The following is a 27,442-nucleotide window of genomic DNA, read 5'->3' as shown; positions in this document are numbered from 1 at the left end:
GTGTATCGCAGCAGTTGCCATGAGGTTGCCATGAGTCCTATCCAATTTTCCCCACCCACCATGGCCCCTCTGGCCCATGTACCCTGGCGCAATTGCACCGCCTGCACACTCGATAGCCGCACCACCGGTGCAGTGGCGCGTGGCGTGGCATGACCGAGCGTGTCCGGCTAACGCTGCGCCCCCACTCGTTGCCATTCCCCCCCAGGTGGGGCCAGCCGGCTCTCTGGGCGGCATCCTCGCCTGCTTCCTCGTGGAGCTGCTGCAGAGCTGGCGCCTGATGGCGCGGCCGTGCGTCGCCCTCGCCAAGATAGTGGCGCTCGCCGCGCTACTGCTGCTCCTCGGCCTGCTGCCCTGGGTGGACAACGTGGCGCACGTGCTCGGCTTCGTGTCGGCGCTGCCGCTGGCGTACGCGGTGCTGCCGTACGTGGGCTGGAGCATGAGCCCGGCGCTCCGCTACACCCACTTCCACAACCGCCGCCGCCCCTGGAAAGTGGCACTGGCACTGACCGCGGCGCTGGCACTGCCCGCTGGGCTGGCCGCCCTCTTCTACTTCTATCCCGTGCATTGCCGCTGGTGCGAGCACTTCAACTGCGCGCCTTTCTCCGCCAACTTCTGTGCGAACCCTGAACTGTGGCCCTTAGGTGGGACTGGTGTGTAACAGCGCGGGAAGCACTGTGGAGGAACTCGGAATGATTTTTTTTTTGTATTGAATTGCAGCCACTTTATAGAGTGTGCCAAGAAAAGACTGGGTTAATCGATGTCTTCCGCATGTGCGGAAATCGCTTCCACCAGCAGTTCCGTAGGTTGTGAAGAGAAGAGCATCTTTGGCAAAGCGTGCGAAAGATGATCACTGTGCAGCTCGTGTTTCCACCTGGTGGTCATTGAATGACAAAATATTTGTAAAATGCAAAAATGCTGTTACTGTATTCTGGAGCTAAAGCAATACAATGCCTGCAAATTTTTTTTTGTACATATCTTCTCAACAAAATCGTTCATTTTTGGGACATAAAAAGTTTACTGTATATAGCATCGTTTTTTTTTTGTTCAGTCTGCAATCCCAATGTCATTTGTAAATTATTGTAATATTTTAATATGCAGCCATGTTGCCCTTCCATTATATTTCATAGAACAACACGATGAATTTAAGAAGCTCTTTGGTGTTGTTCAAAGTGCCTAGCTTATGCTGTTAACCATTATCAAGGCCGCGTTCATATGGTTTGGATCTCCGCAAGCCATAATCACTCTGGTAGCCTTGCTAACTGTTCAGTGAGTAGATGATGCCTGAACGCCACAGTGACATCATGCTCTTGGCACATGCCCCTCACACATTTATTGCCCTGCATTGCCCAACCGATTAGTTGATGTTTTATTTTGGCAGGATGAAATCTACGAGATATCATCCCTTAATACATGCTCCCGACGTTCACAGACACGGCAATGTCACACCGGACTTGATTTTTCTTTCCGTAAAGCTTTTTTTTTACCTACATGCTCATCTTAAAGTTGTATAATAATAATTTCAATACGGAAAAAAGAAAGGAAATTTCAATTGCTGTGTTTGTCCTCTTGAATTTGATGTGGGGGAGCGGGGGGAGAGACCAAAACACATGGAGTGTGTGATGAATGCATGCATTGTACGTAACAATCTATGGCGAATTCATCCCTTCAACCAAGAAAAGTCACTTCTGTTTAGTTATTTAAAATGCTGTAAAGGAAAACTAAGAAAAATGTAGGGTTCAATTGAAAGATGTCAGGGTTGGTTAACATAATGTAAAATGAGGGTAATATAATTCTATCGTTTTTTTATTACCGTCAATTACAATAAAATGTGTCGTGTGTTAATCACACAAAGTATAAAAGCATTAAGTAGCCATAACTTGAGCCATATAATCTGGCATTTCACTCGAAAACACTGCCAGTGTATTGGCGAGTTGAGTCAGCTGATGAATAATTTATGTTTTACGAACTGCATATTTTGTCATCTTCCTCAAACATTTTCTCAATGTAACAAGCTAAATTATTATTTTTTTACGCTTTATTCCAGTCCTCTCAGAAAATTATTTGCAACTTTCAAGTCGTTCTCAGAAGAGATCATAAATTACAGAAGAAATAATATAAACTATAAAAATTGTTTTGAACCATGTTGAGCTACCCTTTGTACACATACCACAGTGCACACTATAGTGTGCATACATGAGAAATTAAAAATACTGTATATTGTAAAAACAACAACTAAATTGCTCTTGGTAACATTGAACTAAAGATTTTTCTTTTCTTTTTTAGAATATGCTATATATAAAAACATTATTCTACGTGTACATTTTGTAATGTTAACCATAGCAAGAGCAGGCTCGTCTGTACAGTATTATGAAATGTCTTGGGCTTTTTTTATATACACGAAAGATTTTGTAAATTAAAAACGTGCAGAAAAAAGCGCCTCGTTTTCTTCTGACATGTCCTTGTTTAAGTGGCGACTGAGGACGCCACACACGTGACAGGTGCAGTGAAGGTAAATTTCATTACCAGGTCAAGGTCAAGATGTCATCAGAACCATGCCGTTGATGCCGTCATATATCAGCAATGTATTATTTTTCTGAATCATGATACCCATTCTTGCCGAGCTCTGGGTTCCTGTCTTAGTAAGCCACTTTGTTATATCACAAGACCGTGAGAGATGGTGATGGCTTGAGGGAGGCCTTCATCCAGCAGTGGATTGATTATTTCTGCTGATGATGAAGCTGCCTTGATAGCAGCGATTGGTGATGGCTTCAGAAGTAACAAAAAACGTCATTATCGCCATCATCATCCATTGTTTTCATCACTTACAATTATTTTCTGCAAAATTTCTGTTTATTGAGTTAGATTCTGGGCAGTCACCCATAATTAAAACTGATTTCTCAATTATGGCGAGTTGATCTCAGCGAAGTCACTAGTGAATGCAAAAAGCTGTTTAAATTCACATTTTTTTAAACTTTATTTGACTTATTCCAATTTTGACGATTCAAGTTTGACATTTAATTGACTCTCTTTGCATGGCATATAAAATGCAAGTGAGATAAAAGTTTGGTGCCCTTTATTTGTATGTCCACAGAATAGAGGGCCAGACACAGTCTCCTATCCGGACTGTCCACAACATTTCTCTTTTCTGCCGATGCTGTGGACAATTTGTCTGAGAGCCCATCTGTCATCGCTCCGTCTGTACCCGTTCGATTATCAACCAAATTCTCGGTTAAAATGAAGATCCAAGCCACATAGAGGAAAAGTTACAAATCGACCAGGTCACAGATAAATAAATAAGTACTATTTAAAAAAACTTTTTTTTAAAACACGCTTTAATGAAAAGTACCGTACTAGTAATGGAAGAACTCCACGAAGCTTGCCACAACGTAAGGGACTGTGGTCATTTACAGCCAACGTCAGTTGACCGTGGACAATTAGAGCCAAGCCGAAACATAACATATAAAAAAGAATGTTTTAAAAATATGTGTTTTGTATTTTTTATGCTAGAATATAGTATTGTCATCAGTATAACATAAGTATACCAAGTTTGCAGTCGATACCACATTGGGAAGTGGGTTACAATTGAGTTACAAGATTTGAGGATACAACAACGACAACAACAGACAGAGCGAGTTAAATTAAAGCGTGTAATAATAGTTTCACCACTATTATTATGATTTACAGTCATTTGTCAAAGGCCCCACGCCGTGCCTGTCATATGGGTACTTTTACCATACTTCAAGCTGGTCAGTGGAGGTAGGTGAAGGTGGTGGTGGTGGAGGGCAGAATAGTTCAGATATCACCACTGATGTTGGCTGTGGCTGGGATCCAACTCAGGTCTCCAGGTTCACATTGCAGAGTGCGCAAACCACCCCGCCGCAGCTCCCCCACATTATCGTGCAACTGCGGCTTTAAAACGCACTTGATGGATGCAAGCGAGAATTTATTTTATGAATTTTTGCAAAAAACACAATTCCATGCCTTTAACGATACCACTTGGCCTCGTAATTAAATATTTTCTTGGTTCTTTCGGTAAAGTCACGTAGAAGGGAAATAAAATAATAAAAATAAAACATAATAAAATACAATTCTCACGACGTTTCTGCCCCTTCAACGTGACTTTACCGAAAGAACCAAGAAGATGAATCCCTGCAGTCACGAAAGCTTTAAATCGAATTACCTTCTGATCTGAAGTCAGACGCGCTACCGTTGCGCCACGAGGTCTTCACTGTTAAGGTTGTTGTTTATAATTCCCCATTAACCTTGTATAGAAGCTGTGGCTTGTGATATTTAAATTACGATAACATAAAATGGATCCATACTTTAGTTTTTTTTCGGTAAAGTCACGGAAGGTAAAAAATAAAATAAATTTAAATGAAAACAACTAAATTAAACCACGACGTTTCGGAAGCAACACAAGCCTCCGTCTTCAAAACAACACAAGCCTCCGTCTTCAAAGCAACACAAGCCTCCGTCTTCAAAGCAACACAAGCCTCCGTCTTGCTTCTGAAACGTCGTGATTCAATTTAGTTGTTTTCATTATAATTTACTTTATTTTTTACCTCCGTGACTTTACCGAAAAAAAAGTATGGATCCTTGCAGTCACAAAAACTTCAAATCTAGAACCTAAAATGGCTTAATTTATTGACAGACCTACAGACAGTGTCAAGATAACGTTCTGGTTTTCATAATATCATACCTGTTTGTCATCATCAGTACAGTAAAATAAATATCCCTTAAGTGGTAATTTCCTGGACACACAAGTAATCCCGACTTGAATTGCACACGCAACTCTGCCGATCTCAAGCCAGACGCGCTACCGTTGCCCCCACAAGGTCACGACGCAGCGTCACTTTCTATCATTCAAATATTACACATTGTAAATATAATCGCGGATCCTCCACAAGTTAAACACCTAAATATGTCTTCATTAAAATGTTTGACATGTGAGACATGCCGTCAACATATCAAGAGCAGGGTAGTTACCTTTTTTAAATATCCCAGTGTGTTTGTAATCATAATTACAGTGAGGAAACCATGGCTCGGGAAGTAATTGGTTTAAGAAAACAAGTGACCCAAATATAATAATAAAACGACTTGACCCCGACGTGATTTGAACACGCAACCTTCTGATCTGGAGTCCGACGCGCTACCGTTGCGCCACGAGGCCTCTTGTACAATTGATGCAATCTCCCGTGGGTTGTGTGATTAACGTGGTCGCTAAAATAGACAATCGTTGAACAACACAGACGTTTTATGACGTTTGCCATATGCCAATAGTTGCGGTGTATGCAACTTTCTGTGCTTCAAAGTGACCGTGGGAATGTGGCATAAGTTGCTTTATTGCCTTTCTGGTGCCTCTAAGTCGGAGACCAGTTACCACGGTTTTTTTTATCTGCCTTTGCAATTTTCTAACAAGATCATCGGGAGTTGGGATCTATTGGGGGCTTATTGAATTTGACCACTTGCTCGGTCTTTTGATGAGCTGTATTATAAATACTTGCCAACTGTACGAATATAAGTGGTTGGCAGCCAATAAAAAATATATTGTTAATGCATATCGATTTCCAAAGCTAAGAGTACTGCTTCATGAAATGTTTGGAGAGAGAAATTGATATTTTTTTTACTTTCTAAATTCAGTACAGTATGTGGTGAAAGCGTTCAAAAATTGGTTGGATTCGCAAGTACTTTTTATGAACTCGTCACAAAGTATTCGCCGTTATACATCGCCCACCAGATGAAAGCCTCACAACATTGCGACCGATCATCCCTCGCGTGCAAGAATCCCATCGCTTCATCTCAGCCGTGCACATCCTCCCGAGTGACTTCACCCGATAAAAATTGAATGCACCACGCCGTCGTTGACCCTGGCCTTTGACCGAGCAACCCAACGTTCCTACCAGCTCCCTCCGCAGGAATGTTTTTAAATAGTCACGGAATAAGAAATCTGCAGAAATGTTTGATCAAAAAAAATTCTAACAAAAAATACATGACCTCGACGTGATTTGAACACGCAACCTTCTGATCTGGAGTCAGACGCGCTACCGTTGCGCCACGAGGTCTCTTGTATGCGTCTGATGCAATCCTCGCTGGCTTTTGTGATGAATAGGCTCATACTCTTAGGTTTTTCGGTAAAGTCACGTAGGTTAAAAATAAAAAAAATAATAGAAATAATAGAAATAAAATAATATATCATGACATTATTATTTCTATTTTTTTTTACCTATGTGACTTTACCGAAAAACCTAAGAGTATGCATCCTTGCAGTCACGAAAGCTTCAAATCTCGAAGCAATAGGCCCAGTTGTTCACTCATTGGTGAAGCTATGGTTGTCACCTGCCCCGGTTTGATCCGGATAGTCCGGGAATTAGTTTTTGGCCCGGGAACTGGCACCTGTATTCGGGGATTATATTTGTTTTAAACCAAGATCTGCTCGTGTTGTCTTGAATGTTGTTTTGCAGTGTTTTGCACAAGTTTGAGGCGAAGACACATGTCATATGTCCGGGTTTTGAAAAGGTGGCAACGCTAGGTGAAGCGGTGGCACAGTGGTTAGCACGCTGCACTATGAACCCACAGATCCTCGTCTTATTCCCGTCCACGGCTAATATCGCAGTCGGTCGTGTGGCCGATAACCAGAGGCCATCATCCATCAGTGGATGAATAATATCGTTTTTTATGAGAAGCACTGCCCAGCGTAGTGAAGTATGGGGGAGAAAATGTGTCCGTCGTGACCCTTCATTCGTCGGTAGATTAAGAATATCTGGATTTATTTATTTAATGGTCACTAAAGTGTTCTTTTACAGTCACTGAACATACCAAATTAACCGTGAATGTATTTCTGTCTCGTATCAACATCGTAAAGCCGCGTGCCATTGAAGACATACATTAATCAAATTCATGTTATGCCTTCAAAGTAATCTATTCATGGAAGCAGCCAGGGGAAGAAGACTCCGATAGCGTTCGTGATTTTAAAAAAGCTCCTGTGCACGTTAGTGGGCCATCCATTTAGTACGTACGCATGGACGGGGGAGGGGGGTTAACCCACAATGCGTACACTTGCGTATGAGTCGACCAGTCCTAGGGAGACCCAGAACCGAATCAGATTTTCATTCTAGATTTGAAGCTTTCGTGACTGCAAGGATTCATATTCTTAGGTTTTTTCGGTAAAGTCACGTAGGTAAAAAATTACAATTAATAAAAGTAAAATAAAATATAAAATAAAAATCACGACGTTTCGGAGGCAACACAAGCTTCCGTCTTCAGGTGGAACCGTCACAGCACGATAGCTGTATCACTTGAAGACGGAAGCTTGTGTTGCCTCCGAAACGTCGTGATTTTAATTTTATTTTTATTTTACTTTTATTAATTTTAATTTTTTACCTACGTGACTTTACCGAAAAAACCTAAAAACAGATATTCATTCACCACTGTTGTTGGTCGTGAGCGGGAATCGAACTGGATATTGCTTGGGTCACCGCTCCTCACTCGCACGTGCCCTCACGCATCCAAGACCTCAAACTCTAACGCGTGCAGCCGTCCTCCAGATTCTAACGCTTCTCTTGTCAGACACATAGACAAACTGTCGCTGAAATGTGTGGGACACCTACCTCCTATCACCGCCAGGGGCACTCGAGAGTAGCCCAGGTCTTTCGCGTTTACAAAACACAACGATTTCATATTCTTTGGGTATTTCGCTAAAGTCACATAGATGGGTTAAAAAATGTAACTACGACGTTTCGATCGCAACACAAGCGATCGTCATCAGGTGGGAAAAGGTGGGGGAATCCACGAAAGGCAAGCTGTTTTAAAGGTTTAAAATGGGCATAGCCCAAGCGTATCAGAACGAAGTGGGAGAGGCGCAAGTGGCCTGGGATCGGGACAAGCGGAGATGGTTATGTTAATGTGAAATCGGAGAATCAAGAAAAAGGTAGACGCAAACAACTTGCGGTACGCCCAATGCAGGAGTGACACCGCAGGAACTGGAATTACTTGTCCCATATTTAGTCAAACAAAACTAACATCGGGAGGTGGCAATGATTGCTGAGTTTGTACCCATCCTCTCGGTTGAAATTGTGTCTGTATATATGGATGGCTTCATGAACGAATCTTTGTTGATAGCCAGTGGGCTTGCAAAGTACCTTCGTCTTAGAGAAATCAATTTCGTGTGAGCCAACAGCATTTAAACAATAATGAGCCACAGCCGAGGTATTGGTCCTCCCTTGTTTCAAATCTGTATTTTGCTCACGAGCACGGTACGAGACATGTCGCTTAGTTTCCCCAATGTAACTACTGCCGCAGACACAGCTTGGTTTATAGATGCCGGGGTATTGCATGTAAGGGATCTTATCCTTCACAGATGGGATCAGATCACGAACGACTTTATTTTATTATATTACAGTACCAGTTAAAGCCCACTGTGATGTGAGCTATTTTTAAATCCTTTATATTAAGTTCACTTGCTTGCTTGCTTAGGACCGTGCAAATCTTTCGGTCGTTTTTTAACCCACTTCCCGTAATCCAATCGAGCTGACATTTTCCACACAGACTCGTTGTGCGTGACAATTAATGTTCGTGAAATTTTGTTTCCAAAATTTTACACTTTTTAGGACAAAAATATTATATTTAATTACCAATTGCTTAATGGTGCAATGCAATCATCTGACCCATAGGTGGCAGCCATCTCAAGCCAGAGGACGAGAGGACTCTAGCCGCCACGTATATAAAGGATTTATAGTGAAAAACTTTGTTTTTACTGGTTATACTTATTCAAAGGCGACCTGGCCAGACATGATGGCCCATCGAAGTGGCTTATCATATGTGGGAATTTATAGCAGCAGCCAACTAATCAAATCGTCCTGTTTTTTTAACATATCTGTAAATGATTATAAAACCCCCGTGGTAAAAACAGAAAAATAGTGCGGGCCGGCAAACCACGAGTTTAAAGCAATACGCAAACATTTGCAAAAAGCACACAACCTCTGTGCAAATGGAATCACTTAAAAGTCCTGCTTTGGGCGAAGCATTAATCTCAATACAACTTGAATTTGTGTCGTATGTCTATAAAGATGCTGAGCAAAGATGGTATAGGAACCAACTAAAATATGTGCAGGATTGGTATGGATGTTTGCCAGGTGAGGTTGGTGAGTGTCGCCCCTCAAGTTGGCAGACTGAGGACGCAAAACGATAGACCTGAGTGCTCAACTAAATTGCCCGTGGGCACGTGAGGTAGAAGCCCACTTTATTTTACCCTTAAAAATCTAACATTTTATGGATGTATATTGAACTTCTTTCACACCGTACGTAGCCGACCGTCCTAATCGGAGGTGCGGAGGAAGAACAATAAGCTAACCCCAAGAAGCAGTTTCTAAAGAAAAATATTAAAAATTCGATTTAAAACTTGAATGAAAATGTACACACACAAATGTAATATGTACGTTGAACTTGCACTTCTTTCCTACCGTACGTAGCTAACTGTATTAATAGTATATTCCTGGTTCTTTCGGTAAAGTCACGTAGAAGGGAAATAATACAATAATAAAAATAAAACAATAAAATTCTCACGACGTTTCGATTGCAACACAAGCAATCATCATCAGTGTTGCAATCGAAACGTCGTGAGAATGTTATAGTTTTAATTTCAATATTTTATTATTTCCCTTCTACGTGACTTTACCGAAAGAACTAAGAATATGAATCCCTGCAGTCACGAAAGCTTTAAATCGAAACGTATTAATACTGTTCATATACACAGTACAGTACAATCATTACACTGAGGATGTACTCAAAATGTACTCCAATGGGTGTAAACGTGTTTTAAAAGATGTGATTCTGAGATTAGAATCAACACTTCCAACGTACACTTAAAATGTACACTTCAAATGTTTGGTTTCCTATCCATCCTCCTCAGCCAAAGCTCCCTCACACAGCAAACAGTGCTTCCCCCCTACATTTCGGACGACTTCTCCCCTCACTTCCCTTTATTTGACCATGAGATGACATGAGAAACACGAAACATTCCTCAAAGCTGTCTCCTTTCATGCACTCACACCACCCCCCCCCCCCCCCCTTATGAATTGGTGGTGACGCACATTTAGCAATCGGAAAGTCTGTATAAGGTGATAAGTTTCCATGAATTGTGCACGGAAGGTTTAAGATAAAAAGAGAATTGGCTAGAATGTCTCCTCCAGTCCCCGTTATCCATAACCAAGGGACACTTGTCCCGAATCGTATTTGTAAACATGACGTTCCTCTCTCGTAAAATTAATCATGATCATTAATCACATGAATAATAGTTCCCGTGGGCTGATAGAGTATGCAGGGTGGTTCAGATGGATTGTGACCCCCCCCCCACCCAATTAATTGACCCCTAACATTTTTGTTCCTTTGCATATTAATTTCAGTTTTAAAAAAAACCATTACGTTTTAGAGAATTCAATGGGGGGGGGGGGGGGGGGGGGAATCACAAGACATTTGGACCACGCTGTAAGGCACCCTTGTCTGTTTATCCACGTGCAGTCACCCATAACGCACAGCGACGGAGCATATTAATTGAGATTAAATTAACAGGGGTGGCTGCACCCCCCCACCCCCCTCGTCACTCGCAAATGGGAACTTGCTGAGACAGACTTTCATCATCCGGCGCCCCTCGTTAATGAGCAACGATTGTCGCTCACAAGAACCCTCATGCAAGCACGACCCCTCAACGTATCAACGCGACCCGCCTCGACCCCTCTTATTTAAAAAAAAAGCTTTATAGCTCATCGGATTCCTCCAGTCAAAATATATATTCTGATTCTGATAATAAACATACAATCGCACCCCCCCCCCCCTCTCATTAAATACACATTACACATCGCGCTGTCTGGTAGGATGGGAATGGTTTAGTTTTATTGTACGTGTTTGACTGATTTGTTTACCTTTCTTGCACTTTGCACTCCCGTCGTGGTTTTGTACTGTTTGTTGTCGCAACGTTCTTACCCGCCCCGACTGGACATGTGTGTGTTTTTAAAGAGCTTCATAGCTCATCGGATTCCTCCAGGATAAATAAATATTCTGATTCTGGCCTCCATGCAGTAGCAAGAGGAGCTAAAAATGTTACGCGCAAATTGCTTTCAAGCTATCAGTTCCGTTTCAGTGATTCTGCACTTGCTCTATTACTCTAGTACTATACCGCCTTCGACTTTTATGAACGACTGGGTGTTTAAGGTTAGCGATTTGTCGTATTACCTGTCTGTGTAGCAAATGAAAATATACAATTACTTTACTATTTGTATTTAACAGTTACGTATTTGTATTTATTTATTTAGGGCCCCTTTACAACATATGCTACAGGCATTGCCTCCTTTGCCCTGCCCAATACGCATGTGCCACAGGCCACGTGCGCTTTGAGACCACGTGGATGTGTCGATGTCTCGCCGCCAAGCGAGCCTCGTCCTGCCCAACGAACCCGAGTAATGAGCATTAACCTTTCTTGGTTCTTTCGGTAAAGTCACGTAGAATGGAAATAATAAAATAATAAAAATTAAACATAATAAAATAATTCTCACGACGTTTCGGCCACAACGCAAGCAGCCGTCCTCAAGTGAAGAACAGGTCTGTCGAGAAGACAGAGTCTGACGTTTCGGCCACAACGCAAGCAACCGTCCTCAGGTGAAGAACAGGTCTGTCGAAAAGACAGAGTCAGACCTGTTCTTCACCTGAGGACGGCTGCTTGCGTTGTGGCCGAAACGTCGTGAGAATTATTTTATTATGTTTAATTTTTATTATTTTATTATTTCCATTCTACGTGACTTTACCGAAAGAACCAAGAAGATGAATCCCTGCAGTCACGAAAGCTTTAAATCGAGCATTAACCCGTCCAGCACGTTTCTCCCCAACGCCGTGGCTGTCGCCTGACGATGCTGGTCGTTGTAAGTGGGTTTTACTACTCCAACACACGACCTGCTGAACTGGTAACGAATTGGAAACGTTTTGTTTTACGCGACAAACCTTAACTAATTGGCCGTGTCGACACAGTATTTATATTTTACGCGATCTAACCCCCACAAAAACCTCTTATTACGGATATAAACATTACCCGGCTCGAACCCTCATTAAAATAAACACGAGGCTCAACGTCATAATTACCCCCCCCCCACCCATATTATTGGTTCTTTCGGTAAAGGCACGTATAAGGGAAATAATAAAATAATATAAATATATTATATATAGGAAAATAATAAAATAATATTACTTTTTGTATATAAATATAGTATTATTATTTCCCTTCTACGTGACTTTACCAAAAGAACCAAGAATATGAATCCCTGCAGTCAGTCACGAAAGCTTTAAATCGAAAAACACCCCCCACCCCTCAACCTCCTATTGCTCAACGTTGTTAATTAGCCACGCCTTCATTGCCTAATTAACATAAATTAACCCCGCCCCTCCCCCCTCCGGCTGCCACGCCCACCCTCTCTTATTTCTAACGCACGAGGCGCACGGGTCTGGCGCCGTCTCCGCCTGGCGCCCCACTCCGCCAGTAGGAGGCGAAGCGCCGTGCGAGACCCCCACGATCTGCGCTGCGTCTTTCTCTCCCCCACCACACCACGCCACCCCCGTCGTCTCTTCTTGAGCTCCGCGCGTGTCTTGTTCCCTGGGCGCTCTCACTTGATCCATCATCAGCAGCAGCGTTGGACGAGGGCTCTGTGAGGGTGACGCCGACAGACCGATAAGGCGGTGGCCGCGGTTGGTGGTGGTGGTGTGAAGACACGGGACGCTGTCTCCCAAGAAGCATGGAGGAGGCTGACGGCTTCGGTAAGGGTGTGTGTGTGTGTTGCTGGGCCGCTCTTGCCGATCTTCGTTCACTTCTTCCACAGTGGCTTTGGCAGCAGCGGCAAGAGAATGATGGAGACTGTGTGTGGTTGGTGATGATGAAGCTCTCACGCCGGGTATGGATTGTGAGGGCGGATGGAGCCGGTGTGGCATGTGGCTTTTGGGGGTGTGTGTGTGTGTCACGGTCACCGTTATATCCGTTGTCAGCTACGGGGCTATTGAATTACACAATACCGTATAAACTAGACGTGTGTGTGTGTGCACGCATTGTCATTTCATCGTCACGTTTCGTCAATCCACTGCTGGATGAAGGCCTCCCCACTCCGTTGCTTGTGGGTTATTTTATCGGCAGGCACCCGTGGTGGTCATCGTCACGCTGGCGAATGCGGAGATGGATGCAGTAAATATAGGCGCATAGAAGTACGGTACAACAATGTTCTTCTTTGCTCCCACTCCCCTCTGCTACTTGCCATGGGTCCTGCGGCAATCTGCTTTGTGCATATTTGGTGATGCTGCGTTGGCAGTGGTGCTGTGATGAAGAAGGGTCGTTGACCGAAACGTCGTTGCCTTCTACCATGTGTGTTTTATTTTAAGGCCACATTGTTCTTGACGAATGTGTTCGAGTTTATTGTTTTATGCGTGGTGGTCGCCCATTCAAGCACTATTCAAGCACTATCCAGGCTCAGTCCCTGCTTGGCTTCTGAATAGTCCAAGTATTGTGATAACAATTCCCATTATTTATAGCAAACAGTCCTTTGCAAGAGAATCCTGCTGGTAATTGGGATTTTTCTTTCCCCCAATGAAATCCCATGGGTGTCTAACTTCGTGTGGGAGGGAATCTAAAGTTACCCGCATATAACCCACCACGCGTACGAAGGGGTGACAACTAAAATCGACGTACAGATGGATTCAACAATGACTTGCTGGACTACATTGCCGTCTCGTCGCCACCCAGAAACAATCCAATGTGTCTTGTTCCTGATTGGATTTCGGATTTTGCTTCTGGGTTGCCATAATGACCATATTCCCGGGATTATAAAAGAGGCTTTTCCCCTCTCAGTTTTTAGAGAATAAGTTGGTGGTGGTGGTGCATCCTAATCCGATAGGTGTGTGCTATCAGCGCTGTTGAATTATTATCCATGCATTGATGTGGTGTACAGCAACTGTCGGGAATATTCACGTTGTGACACCGTCGTATATAACCCCCACGATAAAATGAAAGGGAGAAATGCTCAAGAAAGCTACATCTTACTTCAAAGCTTTTCCACGTCTCCCACCAATCTCGCTTACTAAATTTTTGAACACTTTGCACTATGAGATATGGGCCCATCGCTTTTCTCACATATTTAATCACCTGTTGAGATGAAAGTAAAGGGGGTGGTTATAAATCAGTGAGGTGTATATATGTAAATGGATCAAATTGTACTGTATCCGTTTTACCGTTGTCACCAATATTGTCAATGCGAGTAATTGTATCCTTGTCAATTCATTATCACCATCGCAATGCGGTCTGTAAATTGAGCACCACTTTGGTGAGGCTGAATTGTCTTGAAGGGAATACTTAAATGGCTGTTGAATTGAGGATGGTGTTTGGGCCCTGCCATGTGAAGGTGGTACGCGGTATTTAAGGCTCTTAACCGCAAAAACGGGCACCGCCCAATGTGGGTAGAAGTTGTAGTTTTTTGGGCGATTTATCACCTCGGCAATACAGTTAACCAACATCCGTTCATATTTCCAGATACTGTAATCATAAAAAAATGTGCGTTTTCCTGCAGCTTATGGGCTCAGTAAACGAATGTTACCGAGCAGCTTTGGTTTCGACGAGAACACTGGACCAGTTCAAATCTTCATGGTCTTATCGACAAGTCAGGCTTGTTAAACCGAATACTGCTCGGGTTGCACTGTTATTGGCAAGGGCACCCCTGTCCATCTACAAGACAGGGTGTTGTGCAATGGACAAAATAAGGCTGCAGTATTTTGTAAATCATGTTATTAGATTGGGGTAATTTATAATATGTTTATAATGACAAAAAATCGCTCCTATTATATGCTTTGTCCTCTATACACATCACTTGCTCTTCTCCAACATTAACTCAACTCTACCTGGAGACTTCTTGTTTTAGTGTGTTTTCACATGGCTTTTATAAAGGAACTGAATGTAAGTTCTGGTGTACTGGAGTGCATGTTATACTGTTTATGAAAGTCCAGACATTTGCCCTCACTTTTCAAATTACAGCCCTAACAGCCACATAGGGCCCATTCATTTCTGAGATTGTATTTCAGACCTTGGCTTTGATAATTCTTGTTCTGCAGCGCTGGGTTAAACTTCTGTGCCATGCCTTTTCACCTGTGACCAATTTTGGATTCCAGTTTTCTCTGACAGTGAGTGAGCAGTAAATAGGTGAATTTCTATCGTCCACGTGCAATTCACAATATGATGGGTGGTCTTTGGCATTCCGGGTAACTATAAAGTTCTTAACGGGCACCGTACTATAGTGCAATGTGAATGGGCTTCAACATTGCCATTTCTGCTAATGACACACGATTGAATTGCCTTAGCCGCTGTGCCAAGGTGGACTTGCACAGACCCTCAATCTTATTGCTAAGTGCTGCCATTTTTGACTAATTCTCGTGATTCATTTCCCATAATAAATGTTTATTTACTCGTGTTAGGGATTTATAGGTTGTAACCTTATATTGTTCCGTGGACCTTGTATTTTCTTTCTGGGTCACAATGAGCTCTTAATATAAATAAGAATGATGTACAAACCTCCGCCAATCCACTGCTGGATGGAGGCCTCCACACTCCATGGTAGTGACAGGATGGGTTCGTATATCAGTCGCCACTGCTATTAGTTGTGGCAGGGAATCGAACTCGGGAGATTGGTATCCTAATATATAATAGCCCAGATCTGTCATTATTAATTTCATTCTGTGCCTGTGATTAACGCGGCACGGATTGGTTGAAGGGAGTCACGTGACCGCGAGCAAGCAGCCAAGCAGAGGTGAGCCCCTCCCAAACATGTACGCCCCCCGATTGGTTGAAGTGCGTCACGTGACCGCGAGCAACAGACGGGTGTGTGAGAGTGAGGAGACGGGTGAATGAGAGTGAGGCAGAGCCGTGCTCCGTCCACTGCTGCCCTGAGGGAGAGCCGTGCTCTGTCCACTGCTGCCCGCAGGGAGAGCCGTGCTGTCTCCACTGCTGCCGTGAGGGAGCCAGACGCACTCCCTCCACTGCTGCCCTGAGGCAGAGCCGTGCTCGGTCCATTACATTAGTACTGCAATTTTTTTGTGCTTAAATCCACTGCTGGATGAATGCCCACCGCACGCTGTGCGAATGGATCGTAAGAATTTACTTGACCAGTCTGTTGGGGGCCGCCGCACGCTGTGGTTGTTGACCAGTCTGTTGGGGGGCGCCGCAGGCTGTGGTTGTTCGGGGACGCTGCAGGTTGTGGTGTTGGGGGGCGCCTCCCAACACCACAACCAAAATTACTAGGTGCCCCCCAACAACCTAGTAATAGCATAGTGGCGCACCAATGACTGCACCATTGCTCCACCGCATGAGCTCTTATCCTGCTGTAGATTAACGTTTTCAATCAATGAATGGCATTTTCAAATTGTATCAAGTGTGGAGAATATGGATATGATCAATAACAGTGATTTGAATGCCACATTTCCGTTTTTATACGTAGATCCAGCATTTATTCACTGTTGTGTGATAACATAACTTACACGTGCACCACATTATCTAGTACATGCTTTATCTAAATACTGTGCAGTAGTTTATAGAATGTAATGTTTTACATCTGGATGATGTTAGACTTCACATTGGTGAAATGTTTAATGATGTGTGATTTTCAACACTGCATTGTATAATTTTCACACTGATAATTATTCCTGTGATGTTAAAACAGTTATTGTGAGATCCACTGTTGAGTTTCTTCTATTAGATCAAATGTAGCACTTTCAATGAAGGGGCAATTTGAGATCGCGAATGTTAGGAAACAGAGCGTAGTAGGTGCCAAGTGGTAATTTTCACTTGTAGAAATAAACGTTTAAAAATATTGAGGGTGTGTGTAATCAAATACCATTTTAACAAGTGAAGAACATGGGCGAGAATATGCCATGGTAGCATTGATTAACATCAACCAGACTTACAATTGGTTATTTGACATTTCCATTCACCAACCCATATTTACCAGCGTGGTTAAGTATAGTCAAACAACCCACGTGATTGGCATGGGGAGGCCTTCATCCTGAAGTGTACTGAAAAGAGCTGTACTTTACAGGTTGCATTTTAAGCATACAATTATCCCGTACCTACAGTTTCTCTTACCCGTTTTCCCCCACGTATTGTGCGATGGGTGCAAAACCCATTGTCAAATTTATTTTATGTAGTGGAACAATCATTTTTGTTAACCTAAACATGGTAAAATTATGTTCTATATCATTGCCCTGCTTTTCGCTGTACAGTATTTTAACAAAGTCGAAGTCAAATGTTGTTGGGAAATATTCACAATCTACTCTAGGTCATTCATAATTATTTTCTTTTTGGTCAGATCGTGTATGTATGCGTAAAAGTTACTCTGTTGTGTACTGTATTTTGTATGTCCGTTAAAGGAAAGTGATACAATTAATAATTTCTGAGCCATAATTTTATTTGGCCAACGTTGAAGGTTGACTCATCGCATCGGCTCTTTGTGGTCATCGAAATGAGATTCAATCCATGGGAAGTCGACGGTGGTTGGTTGTCTCTGTGGGTTAGTGTTGGCTCCCGCTACAGGAATGTGCATTTTTCTCTCCGACTTGAGGATTACTTGCTGAGATGAGCTCCGTTCCATACATATTTGCTGCAGTAAAACAGTCACGAAAGCTTCAAATCAACACTGATCTTAGTTCGATCTGCCAAGCCAATGTCTAAACGTGCTAGGCTGCTATTCATTGTTTTGATGATAAACGTTTCAAATAGTGTTATGAAACATTGTTGAAATGTTGAATGGAGTACAGCCATTCCAAAACATTGATATGTTTGTGCAAGCAACTACATATTTATCCAGCCTTGGTGTTATGCTCTATCTGAACGTGAGTTATTTTACTTTGGAGGATACTACTGTAATTGGCCTCTGACCAAATATGCACACAATTGTTCCCAATCTCGCCAAATACAGCCGAGCCTGGATAGTGCTCAAATGGGCGACCACCGTGCATTGCAGTGGGTGTTGTAGCCTCTCGGCAAAGGGCAGTGCATAAAAAACATAGTTGTACTGCACTATGTTCCAACTTCTATGCTCCACGCTGTCCCCGACCCGCACTGACGGGGCATGGCGAAGTTTTGATCAAATAACCCCCATGACCTGGCACGGCACGGTTGAAACCTTTCGTGCAGCAGTGGATTGACAAAACAGCAGTGTGCGTACATGCACTGTAATTGAGCATACAACTGGTAGGGAACCAAATTACTTGGTAACTAAACTGGTCCAAGAGTTAGTTTTTTATGTTTTAAGAAAATGGATAGAATCTGAACCTACTACAGCTTTGTGTTTCATTGCGTGCGAGGGGCCTCAAATGGACTCGCTCCTCCCTACATTCATGACCTTCAGCCATGTATTTCATCAAGATCATTAAGATCCTCAGATTTTGTTCATTGCTCACCGTCCCATGGCCTTGGCTTCACACTTGGGGGTGATCGGTGCCTGTGCAATTGTGGCACCTAAACTCGATAACTCCTCTCCCCTTCGAGGTCAGGACTTCCAAGATACTTTACAAATCTTGAAAACTCGACTAAAAAGATATCTGTTTATAATGGCTTTCTCTCTCTAGTTACTTTCAAAGTCTTTCTCACGTTCTTCAATCCTTGGTTGATGTCAAACTATGTCTGCCTTTTCGTGCAAAGTGCCCTGAGAACGATTGTTTAAGCGCCCTTTCGAAATTTAAATTATTATTAATTGACCACGTCGTGCAATGCGACCTTTTAGTGATGATTGAGGTCAAGATATTGGTGTGCCGTTTATAGGTCTGACATCAGCGATTAAGTTGGATGCAATCTGATATCACATACAGAGTTCCGCGCGGGACAGATAAGGAACCAGTGCCCTTCCATGCCCACACATTCGGCAATATCGTCGCAACACTATCAGAAACTTTTAGCATCAAAACAATGAATAGCAAGCCTGGCACATGGATATATGTGCATGCTGTTATGTTGAGAGACAGGGCAGGGCTAGTTGGTATGAGTGCCACACAGGTGCCATCTCGCAAACGCCACGCATGATTCTGCATTGAAAAAAATATATTCAGGTGTCCTGTTTTGATAACGTACGGTCGTGCACTTCCTATATAGCATCGTCGCCATATTTTTTTTATGTGCGTGCCTATGACCCAATCACCCGGAATGCGCTCATTCTCGTTACGTCTCGAAATCTTAGCGGGCAGGATTGAGCCCGTTGCATACCTCCATGAATGAGTGACCTCGCCCGCATAACAGGTGCTATAGGCTGGTGCGCGATTGTGAAAATTGTGGCTACACGTGGGGCAGCAGAGGGCAGTGCAGTAGAAATGTGTCACGTCTGTTGCCTGAATCCACCGGGCCATACTGACTAGCGTGGTTGAAGTATCAGAATCGTAAATTATGGTCATATCTTTCTATCTACGTGACTTTACCGAAAGCACCAAAGAGTATGGTCATTTTACCGCAACGACTCGCACGTCCAGCAATGGCATGACAAAAAGTTTGGAGGTGTGCATGTACCGTCTGTGTGTACAGTACTCTCTATGTTTTAGGGTACGTACTGGGTTTCTGTGTACTGTAAGTATAATGACGATTATGGGACCTCCTTTGCCAGTACCAAAATATGATAATAAAACGGTGTTAGACCAGAGGACGCCAAAAAGCATCCTTTTGGCGTCCTTTGGTCTAACACAGTTTGAGACTAGGCTCAGAAGAAAGCTGTCTCTGGTGTGGACCAATCAGTTTGAAGGACAATGGATAGATATATTATCAGTGTTTTAGTTTGTATTTGGACCACAAGCATTGTGGTTAATGCAGACATGATTCCTTGTAAAAGGTTTCAGTTTGGTGTTTTAATATCTTAACACCTGTTTTGTTGCCAGAAAAAAGGGGAAAACCTATTCTCAGTTTTTAAATAGTTTTTTATTCTTCCGAAGCACGGATATATGAAGAGCCGCCTCGGTTTGTCACTTTAAACGGTCGCCTAATGGCACTTTTCTTTACCGGATGAGTAAATATTTATGTCTAAGAATATAGAGAATTTTCAAGGTCCTAAAACAGAAAGGGAGCAGAGCACACACACACGTGCGTGCGTGCGTTCATATTTAATGCGATAATTTGTGCGTTCGGATAAAATGCATTAATGCCACTACGATTTGGCATGGCTTTAATCAATTCGGGTTTGACAAATGCCCTCAATTTGCCGAATGTTACCAGCGCAGTAAGACGGGTTAACGTGAAAGATCGACAGCCACGCATCAAGCCTCGCAGTGGCTGAATGCTGGCAAAAAAAACCTAAAACGTTTATTCTTCAATATAAAATATATCGTGTTTTTTTTTAAATAACAACACAAAAAACCCCCCACGGAAACGTTTGGTTTGTGGGTGGTGCGGAAAACCTAAGCACGATAGTGTGCTGGGGCTGTGTGCATGCAGGCCAACCAGGTCTTCTTGGCAAATGTAAGGGCCCCCCCACACACCACACTGTAGTAGGGCAGCAGCATATCGGCTGTAAAAGCATGGCCGGCAACCGGTGGTCACTGGGAGTTTAAGATAACAAACGATTTCCTTAGCGAGCTCCCGCTCGGCCAATGTGTGGCGATGAAAATTTCCTTGTGATGTCCGCAGAGAGCTTTCTGCAACTTAAAATTGCACAACCATCGTATTGTCGCGTTGCTTTAAAGCAAATGCGGTGTTTGGTTATAAACGTGTGTACTGTGAACGCTATGCATTCCCCCCCCCTCTCTATCATTAAAGCTACATGGCGTTGCTGTAATATGAACTGATAGCAATAGCAGTTCAATTACACTCTGTGACTGATGTGATCATTCAAAGTGCATCCAAATTCAATTTGCATTGAACTCGAGAAGTGGAGATTATCTGTGACGCAATGACTGTGGTATTGCAATCTCTTAAACATCGTGAAAACGCTCATTTTTTGCACCTATACGGTACTTGGCTTAACAAAAAAAAGCCACCCATGCCACTCATTTTCTACTTACATTGGCATGTCGCATTACTTTTTTCAATTAATTGACAAAGAATGTAAAACTTAAAACACAGCCCACACGAACGTGGTTGTTCAGCATACCCAAACCTTGGTCGGTGTATATTTGGAGTGGCTCGTGCCTGTAATCCATCACTTTTGGACAGGGGTCTGTGGACTGTTCAATGATCATAACGTTCATGAGAGAACCTGCGAGGATAGGTGGTGATCAACAGGTGGCAGTACACCAAGTAGAATGTGCACCGATTTGTGTGACTCTAGAAAATACTACCCCCATTTATGGATTTGTGTTCGTTCACTACGATTTTCTTCTCCCTGCGATTGCCTTTTCACATGCTAAGCACTCGGATTGTTACGTAATTGGTTAAACTTTGCAAGACAAGACCTTCCTGAAAAAATATTTTTGAGACATTGTAAAGCTCTTCTCGATCAAGGACACCATGATAATAAATCGATCTCTATCCTTTTCCATCGGTTGTCACGGGATGGCAGACATTGAGTCTGGACGACCTTCTTCCTTTCTCTGGTCTCGACGGTCCCTATCTGTAGACCAATGTTTTCCCTCTGTTAAGTCGTACTTTATTGCCGTCAACGTAGCTCTTGCATGGACACCACCACTTCCTACTTCTTCCAACATGGCCGTGCAAGACCACTGATGGTAATCGGTCGGCCTTCGTTATTTTTACACGTCCAAACCAAACAAGCCCCCCCCCCCCCCAATCTTTGTATTATTTTATAAATGCATCCGCTCGTGTTATCGCCGTTCTTTGTCACCGTCACAGTGCTCGTTCTCCCTTAATGCTCCCAAGTGCCCCCCATGGCTTTCGCATCCTGCAATGCCCCTCCATCATTCCCCCCTTAATTTCGGCCTCTTCCAAACCCCATGAGCCTCTCTTTTTCACCCCTTGCCCTTGCATCACTTTGCCTTGCTCTCCTGCATGCTCTCAACGGCTAATGTATATAATGCATAAGCCATGTATATTGCAGCTTGGCCTGCACTCTATTTTCCAACTGTTGTGGTTATCACGAGGCATTTGATGGTGGTTTCTTGATTTTAATGAAACCAACATCCCGTTAGAGAACACAACTGGAATGTGTTGCATGCACACCATTGCACGAATACATTGCCTTGCAAGTTCACTGATATTATCCGAGTTCCATAAAGGACACTACGGTGTCTACAGCTGGACAGTACTGCATTTTTTGCGTTAATAGACGTGTAAAAAAAAAGTATCGCCAAAGTTGAAAACTTGCCATGTACGTTCACCCGTTTACCTAATTTGGCATTGCTGACAATAGAAGAATCGTGTCCGAGGTATTCCGTTATTTGTTTACAGGGTTTATTGTTTCTGGAAGTTGTGAGTTAAGCAGACTATGAGCATGGTTATTTTTGCTCCGTTGTAAATCAGAAGCCATGGTTGTCCGAGGACCAAAATGCTAAAAATGTGGACGGCATCTGCCAAACCTCCCGTAGGGCGGGGCTGCAGCCGGGCCCGCCAGACTTGCAAGTCCAGTGGTCCTCCTGTGGATAGACAAACTTGTACTCGCCTTGGTAATGTGCAATTCCTAACGCTGGTTCATTTTTACACCAGTCACTGGTCAACTTGGCTCACGATCATTCGTCTTGTCCAGGGTGATAAAATGAGTACCACCTCGGTGTGTGTGCAGGTCATGTTCTCCAGTGGTCCTCCTGTGGATAGACAAACTTGTACTCGCCTTGGTAACGTGCAATTCCTAACGCTGGTTCATTTCAGCCAATATAAGAGGGGGGTTCACTTTAACCTTTGTAAAAAAATAGAATTATTAGAATGTGTGTAGCACTAATATACTCAAGTGTTCATTAAATTGATTTCACGATTTTACCATGCACTGCAGTGCAATATTGTACACGTGGGCTCGTTGGGTACACATGCCGTCATGAGCAACAGCGCAGACACGGGCAATGGAATTGATGAGCGTCAACCAAAGTTTGTTCGAGCATGGGAAGCACAACGTTGACTTTTTTTAACTCGCATTTGCTGAGAGCGCATTTCTCAGGACGCTCGGGGAGTAGAGGGGAAATGACTAGAACGGGATGTTGGGTTACAGCAGAGGGGGTGGGAGTCTTTTCCTTACGGAGGGCCGAATAGGACTCTCAAATTCCATTTTGGCGGGTCGCACATTGACACACATTTGCGTTATCCAATAATAACGCAAATAATAAGAAGGGCTCTCCTTCACCATTACGGAATACTTCCACCTCTTCCCCAAGACGTCTGGCCAGTGTGGAGTAGTAGGCCAAACGTCCTTTAGAGCAGGGGTCCCCAACCTTTTTGGGACCGGGCGGGGGGGGTCATCATTGGGTCTTTCCCCCTTTTCAATTAAGCTCTCCAGCGACGTTTGTTTCTTACTCATTTTGGCTCGGGCTTAGCTTGTGGGCTTACCAAAACTGTGGCTGAGCCATGTGCGCAGTGCGGGAAAGAGGCACGGACGGAAGTTGTAAATAATAAAATGATGGGGGCGGGCCACGCGCTGACTAAAATAAGTGTCGGATTCTGACTTCTCATAAGGAGCACGCAACCGAGACCCCTCGCATGCACAGTTTACACAGTCTGGTTCGTGCTCTTATGAGAATCTCGTGCCGCCGCTGATCTGACAGGAGGCGGAGCTCAGACGGCAATGCCAGCGATGGGCAGCGGCTGTCAATACAGATGACAAAACTTCATCTGTCAATACAGATGATGAAGCTTCGCTCGCTCGCCCACCGCTCACCTCCTGCTGTTGTGCGGCTCGGTTCATAACAGGCCACGGACCGGTACCCCTGCTTGAGAGGGACTCTCGTGAGCTAATTCCAGTGGAGGCCCTTCGTCTGGCAGTAGTGGCCATGAGCAGATAATTGCAGCACTGCACCCTTGACCACTCCGCCGATGCCTGCGGGGATGCCTTTCTCTCACGAACGGGTCGCAGTTTCTGAAGTTGACGCGTGGCGAAGACGCTTGCGGTGACCGATACATTTGAATGTTTTGTGAGCCACTGAAGATGGCTCCCCCAAACATGTGGAGCGAAAACGTCGCAACAATTATGCCGAACAACGCAACAGTACAAATCGAAAACCAATTGGAGGGATCTATATCTTTAGGGGGCCCTTTTGAAGTTGAAGTGGTTGGATAATGTTATAATGATGCGATGGAGATGGTTGTAGTTATGACTAATGTACATGAATTGTGTTTACATTAAAACAGACTTGTGTTGAACATGCAGTCGAGAACGCGTGTGTGCGAGGTTCTTGGTAGGTGCTCGCTAACAGCACTTGCCTCCAACACTTACAGGCTACACGGGGGATCTTTGTGTGTGCGCGTGTGTCAGTGGTGGTTGGAAAGCGCCGAAGACCTCCGGGTTGGCGTGTTGTGTAGCGCCAGCAGACTCGTTGCCAAAACTTTGGTGTGTTTTCCCCGTTGTTGGGGTTTTTTTTTTGTCTCAAGCTCTAATTGCAGCTGTTGAACTCCGCTTGCGCTGCTCGTGTGAAAACATCGCGCGGTCGGACAGCAGTTGGCAGCAGCGAGTTATTATTTGGAAGAGAGACAGCCATGGCATGAAATTTAAATGTGTACAGATGTTACGGGGGGGGGGGGGGGGTGTGAAAGGAAGTAAAGTACTACGAAATAAGTTTTTGTTCTTGTTCATTGTGACCCGAATGTAGAGAATTGCAGTGCCTTTTTTTTCAGTGGCAAATATGATCGCAGTGGCTGTTGGGTTTGGGTAGATTTATCCCCGCCATAGCAATGTGGAATTTACACCACTGACTAAGGGGTCACTGACCGTATTCGTTAGCGCATAGATAAATCGTCTACTGCTCTTCTTTAACTGCTGTAATAGTGTATGTTCTTGTTTAGGATTCACATTTACAGTTCCAGGTTTCAAAATGTAAACAAATTTCATTCAAATACCGTTAAGTGCCAAATATTCATAAATCGTTATTTAGAAAATTTACACTTTCGATTGTAAAAAAAAAAACTCCTTTCCCCCCAAATAAATGCATAAGCTACACGTGACAAATATGACAAATTGCATCCAATTACAGAGTTATAATTGGGAGGCTACTCTAAAAGAAAAACGCATTAAACAGCAAACAGTGTCAGAAGTGGCCACGAAACAGAAAAGCATTTCATTTTTTTGGAAAACGTTTCCCAGCTTATTTTCATATTTAATTTAATATCCCATTCATTATACAACGTGTTCCAAGCCCTCTATGTTTGATCTCATCTAGGATTTTATTTACCGCTTTGCACCATGAGATCCCTCAATAAACATATGCCTTTCTTTACCATGCAGTGTTGTGAGTAATTCACCTTGTTTTCATACAACGCAGACCTTCATGAATACTGTACCATACAATACTGTACCGGTAGTGATAGCAAGTGTGTAATTGGACACCTCGGTTTATTTTACACTTTCACTGAAGGTTATTTAAACTGCAATGTCCACCTGATGCCATGCGGCAGTAATGATTTCTGCCCAGTGTTTAGTAATAAATGTGAAATATCATTCCTTGTTTAAATATATATATAAACATTGCATCGCTCTAAATGATGCTTTATATTCGGCGCTGTATTGTAATACGTACAACCAAGGAATGGAACTTTTTCTAGAGTAGACGACCGAGGAGATGGAGCGATGAAATGTGTTTGTGTGCATGTGCAAAGTGGATTGTTACATCACAGGATCATAATAGGTGGTGGCGACCTTCATCCAGCAGTGAAATGAGCATGTCTGATTATGACGACATACAGCATATCTTTTGCCTGTAATATATAATGTATATTTGCGAGACATTTGGGCTGTGACGGTGTGTTGTTTAACACTCGTATCAAAAACATTTTGCTTTACAATTCGTGCATTGAGCCGTGCATGTGAAAATGGATTCCCGTATTTTCCATTTGTGTGGTGTCCATGTGACACGTTCACCTGACCTGACGTCACTGGAGGCTGCGACATTCACAACCGAAAAACAAGAATAGACTTCTGACCCAAAATATGACCTAGCATTGCGATGATTAATCACATCACAATAGGGCAGGGGGAACTATTGGAGTACTGCAATACATGAATATATTATAAAGAATCCATTATTGGTTCGGGCAGTTATGACTTTGCTTGCAATGGAATCTTTGTCTGCAGTGAGGTGGTAAAGCGCAGCTGAGAAAAACAGAAATGTAAGATAGGGTCCAACAATTCGCTGTAATCCTAATTATCGTGCGTGGCCTTAGTCAATTGCCGTCACATCCAGGGGGATCGGCTTGCTAATAAAGGGCCCTTTACAGAAATGCACACAAATGCCAGCTTTGTTTTCACTGGCCACTTGAGTTCCTTGGGCTCAGAATGTGGATGGGAAGAAAGGAAGGAGACAAGGGCAGATTGTGGAGAGCATCACGCAAGGAAGCACGTGGGTATGGACCACGAGGGACTGGGGAGGATATGAAAGTAAAATACGCGACAATGGATAATGGCTAAAGGAAGATGGCAAGTCTTGAAATCCTTTGAGTTTGGAGCCTATACGAGTTCCATACAAGTGTAATACAGCCTTCAATAGTCCCCGACCTCTCCAAATATCCTAAATTCCCTTTTTGTTAATCTTGGAATTTTGTGTGCCAATATTCTTATCTTTATTTCTTCTAAAGAGCATTGCATTCACGACTGAACTTTAACGGTGGGTCACAGTAGATTTTCATTATTTTTCCATAATAGCAACTTGACTCATGGAAAAAAAAATCTTAAACAAATACATTTAAATAAAACTTTGTCCGGTCACGTTTCTCTGCTTATTTACATCTCATTGGCATACACTGTGAATGATGGATTTTCGCATGCACGATTCAATGCATCTATCATGACCATTAAGATCAATATTAATTGATGAATCCATGCATCTTTACACATCTTTTTTATCTTTCTGGAAAGCCTCGCTCTTTTTCACATTGGAATGTTTGGTCATATCCTTTGTGAGTCTAATGCCTGTGGGAGGAAACGAGAGTTATTTTAGGAAACCCACAGATACAATGGGATAATTCTCCACAATGATGAATGAGTGTCAAGATATACATCGTGATCTGCCAACCCCTTCCCTTAAAGTGCTTATTTATAAACCTTTATCCCCACTCCCCGTATAACGCCTAGGAATTAATCAGGCATTTAACTAAACAATATTGGCTGGGGTAGCAGTTATGAAATCCGGTGTCCCAAGGGTGTGTGTAGCACCTTCTGGTGGAGGAGACATTGTGGGCATTTGTAGGTACAGCATAAAACCAGCACTTCCCGTTTTGCCCAATGAACCAATGCTTACGTGCTTGCGTGTGCATGGCTTGCGAAACCCATCACAAATATATGTCATCATGGGCACGGCAGTCCCTTGGACTCTT

At 43.3% G+C, this 27,442-nt stretch overlaps 2 protein-coding genes and 2 non-coding genes across 6 annotated transcripts in view; 2 read left to right on the top strand and 2 right to left on the bottom strand.

Annotated features, from left to right (window-relative positions):
- LOC133347559 (inactive rhomboid protein 1-like) overlaps window positions 1-2,862 on the top strand; it is a 74,743-nt gene extending 71,881 nt beyond the window's left edge. The window contains exon 18 of one of the 2 annotated variants that reach the window (XM_061559932.1): window positions 206-2,862. In XM_061559932.1, the coding sequence (XP_061415916.1) occupies window positions 206-658 (453 nt within the window). In that variant the 3' untranslated portion in view covers window positions 659-2,862. The remainder of the gene's footprint in view (window positions 1-205) is intronic. The other variant, XM_061559931.1, reaches the window with a different exon arrangement.
- Window positions 2,863-5,098: 2,236 nt separating this feature from the next.
- Window positions 5,099-5,170, bottom strand: TRNAW-CCA (transfer RNA tryptophan (anticodon CCA)). Its single transcript has one exon. It is a non-coding gene; the product is annotated as a tRNA-Trp (tRNA).
- An 820-nt stretch (window positions 5,171-5,990) lies between these two features.
- On the bottom strand, window positions 5,991-6,062 carry TRNAW-CCA (transfer RNA tryptophan (anticodon CCA)). Its single transcript has one exon. It is a non-coding gene; the product is annotated as a tRNA-Trp (tRNA).
- Window positions 6,063-12,504: 6,442 nt separating this feature from the next.
- LOC133347558 (cytohesin-1) overlaps window positions 12,505-27,442 on the top strand; it is a 63,576-nt gene continuing 48,638 nt past the window's right edge. Inside the window, exon 1 of one of the 2 annotated variants that reach the window (XM_061559928.1) lies at window positions 12,505-12,795. Coding sequence is in view for 1 of the 2 variants with exons in the window: in XM_061559930.1 (XP_061415914.1) it covers window positions 12,774-12,795 (22 nt within the window). In the remaining variant the exon portion in view is untranslated. The remainder of the gene's footprint in view (window positions 12,796-27,442) is intronic. The other variant, XM_061559930.1, reaches the window with a different exon arrangement.

This window comes from Lethenteron reissneri, chromosome 26 (assembly GCF_015708825.2).
Source record: "Lethenteron reissneri isolate LAM-NWPU_2019-01 chromosome 26, ASM1570882v1, whole genome shotgun sequence".
Lineage (NCBI taxonomy): Eukaryota > Metazoa > Chordata > Hyperoartia > Petromyzontiformes > Petromyzontidae > Lethenteron > Lethenteron reissneri.
This window is presented reverse-complemented; position numbering and strand designations above follow the sequence as displayed.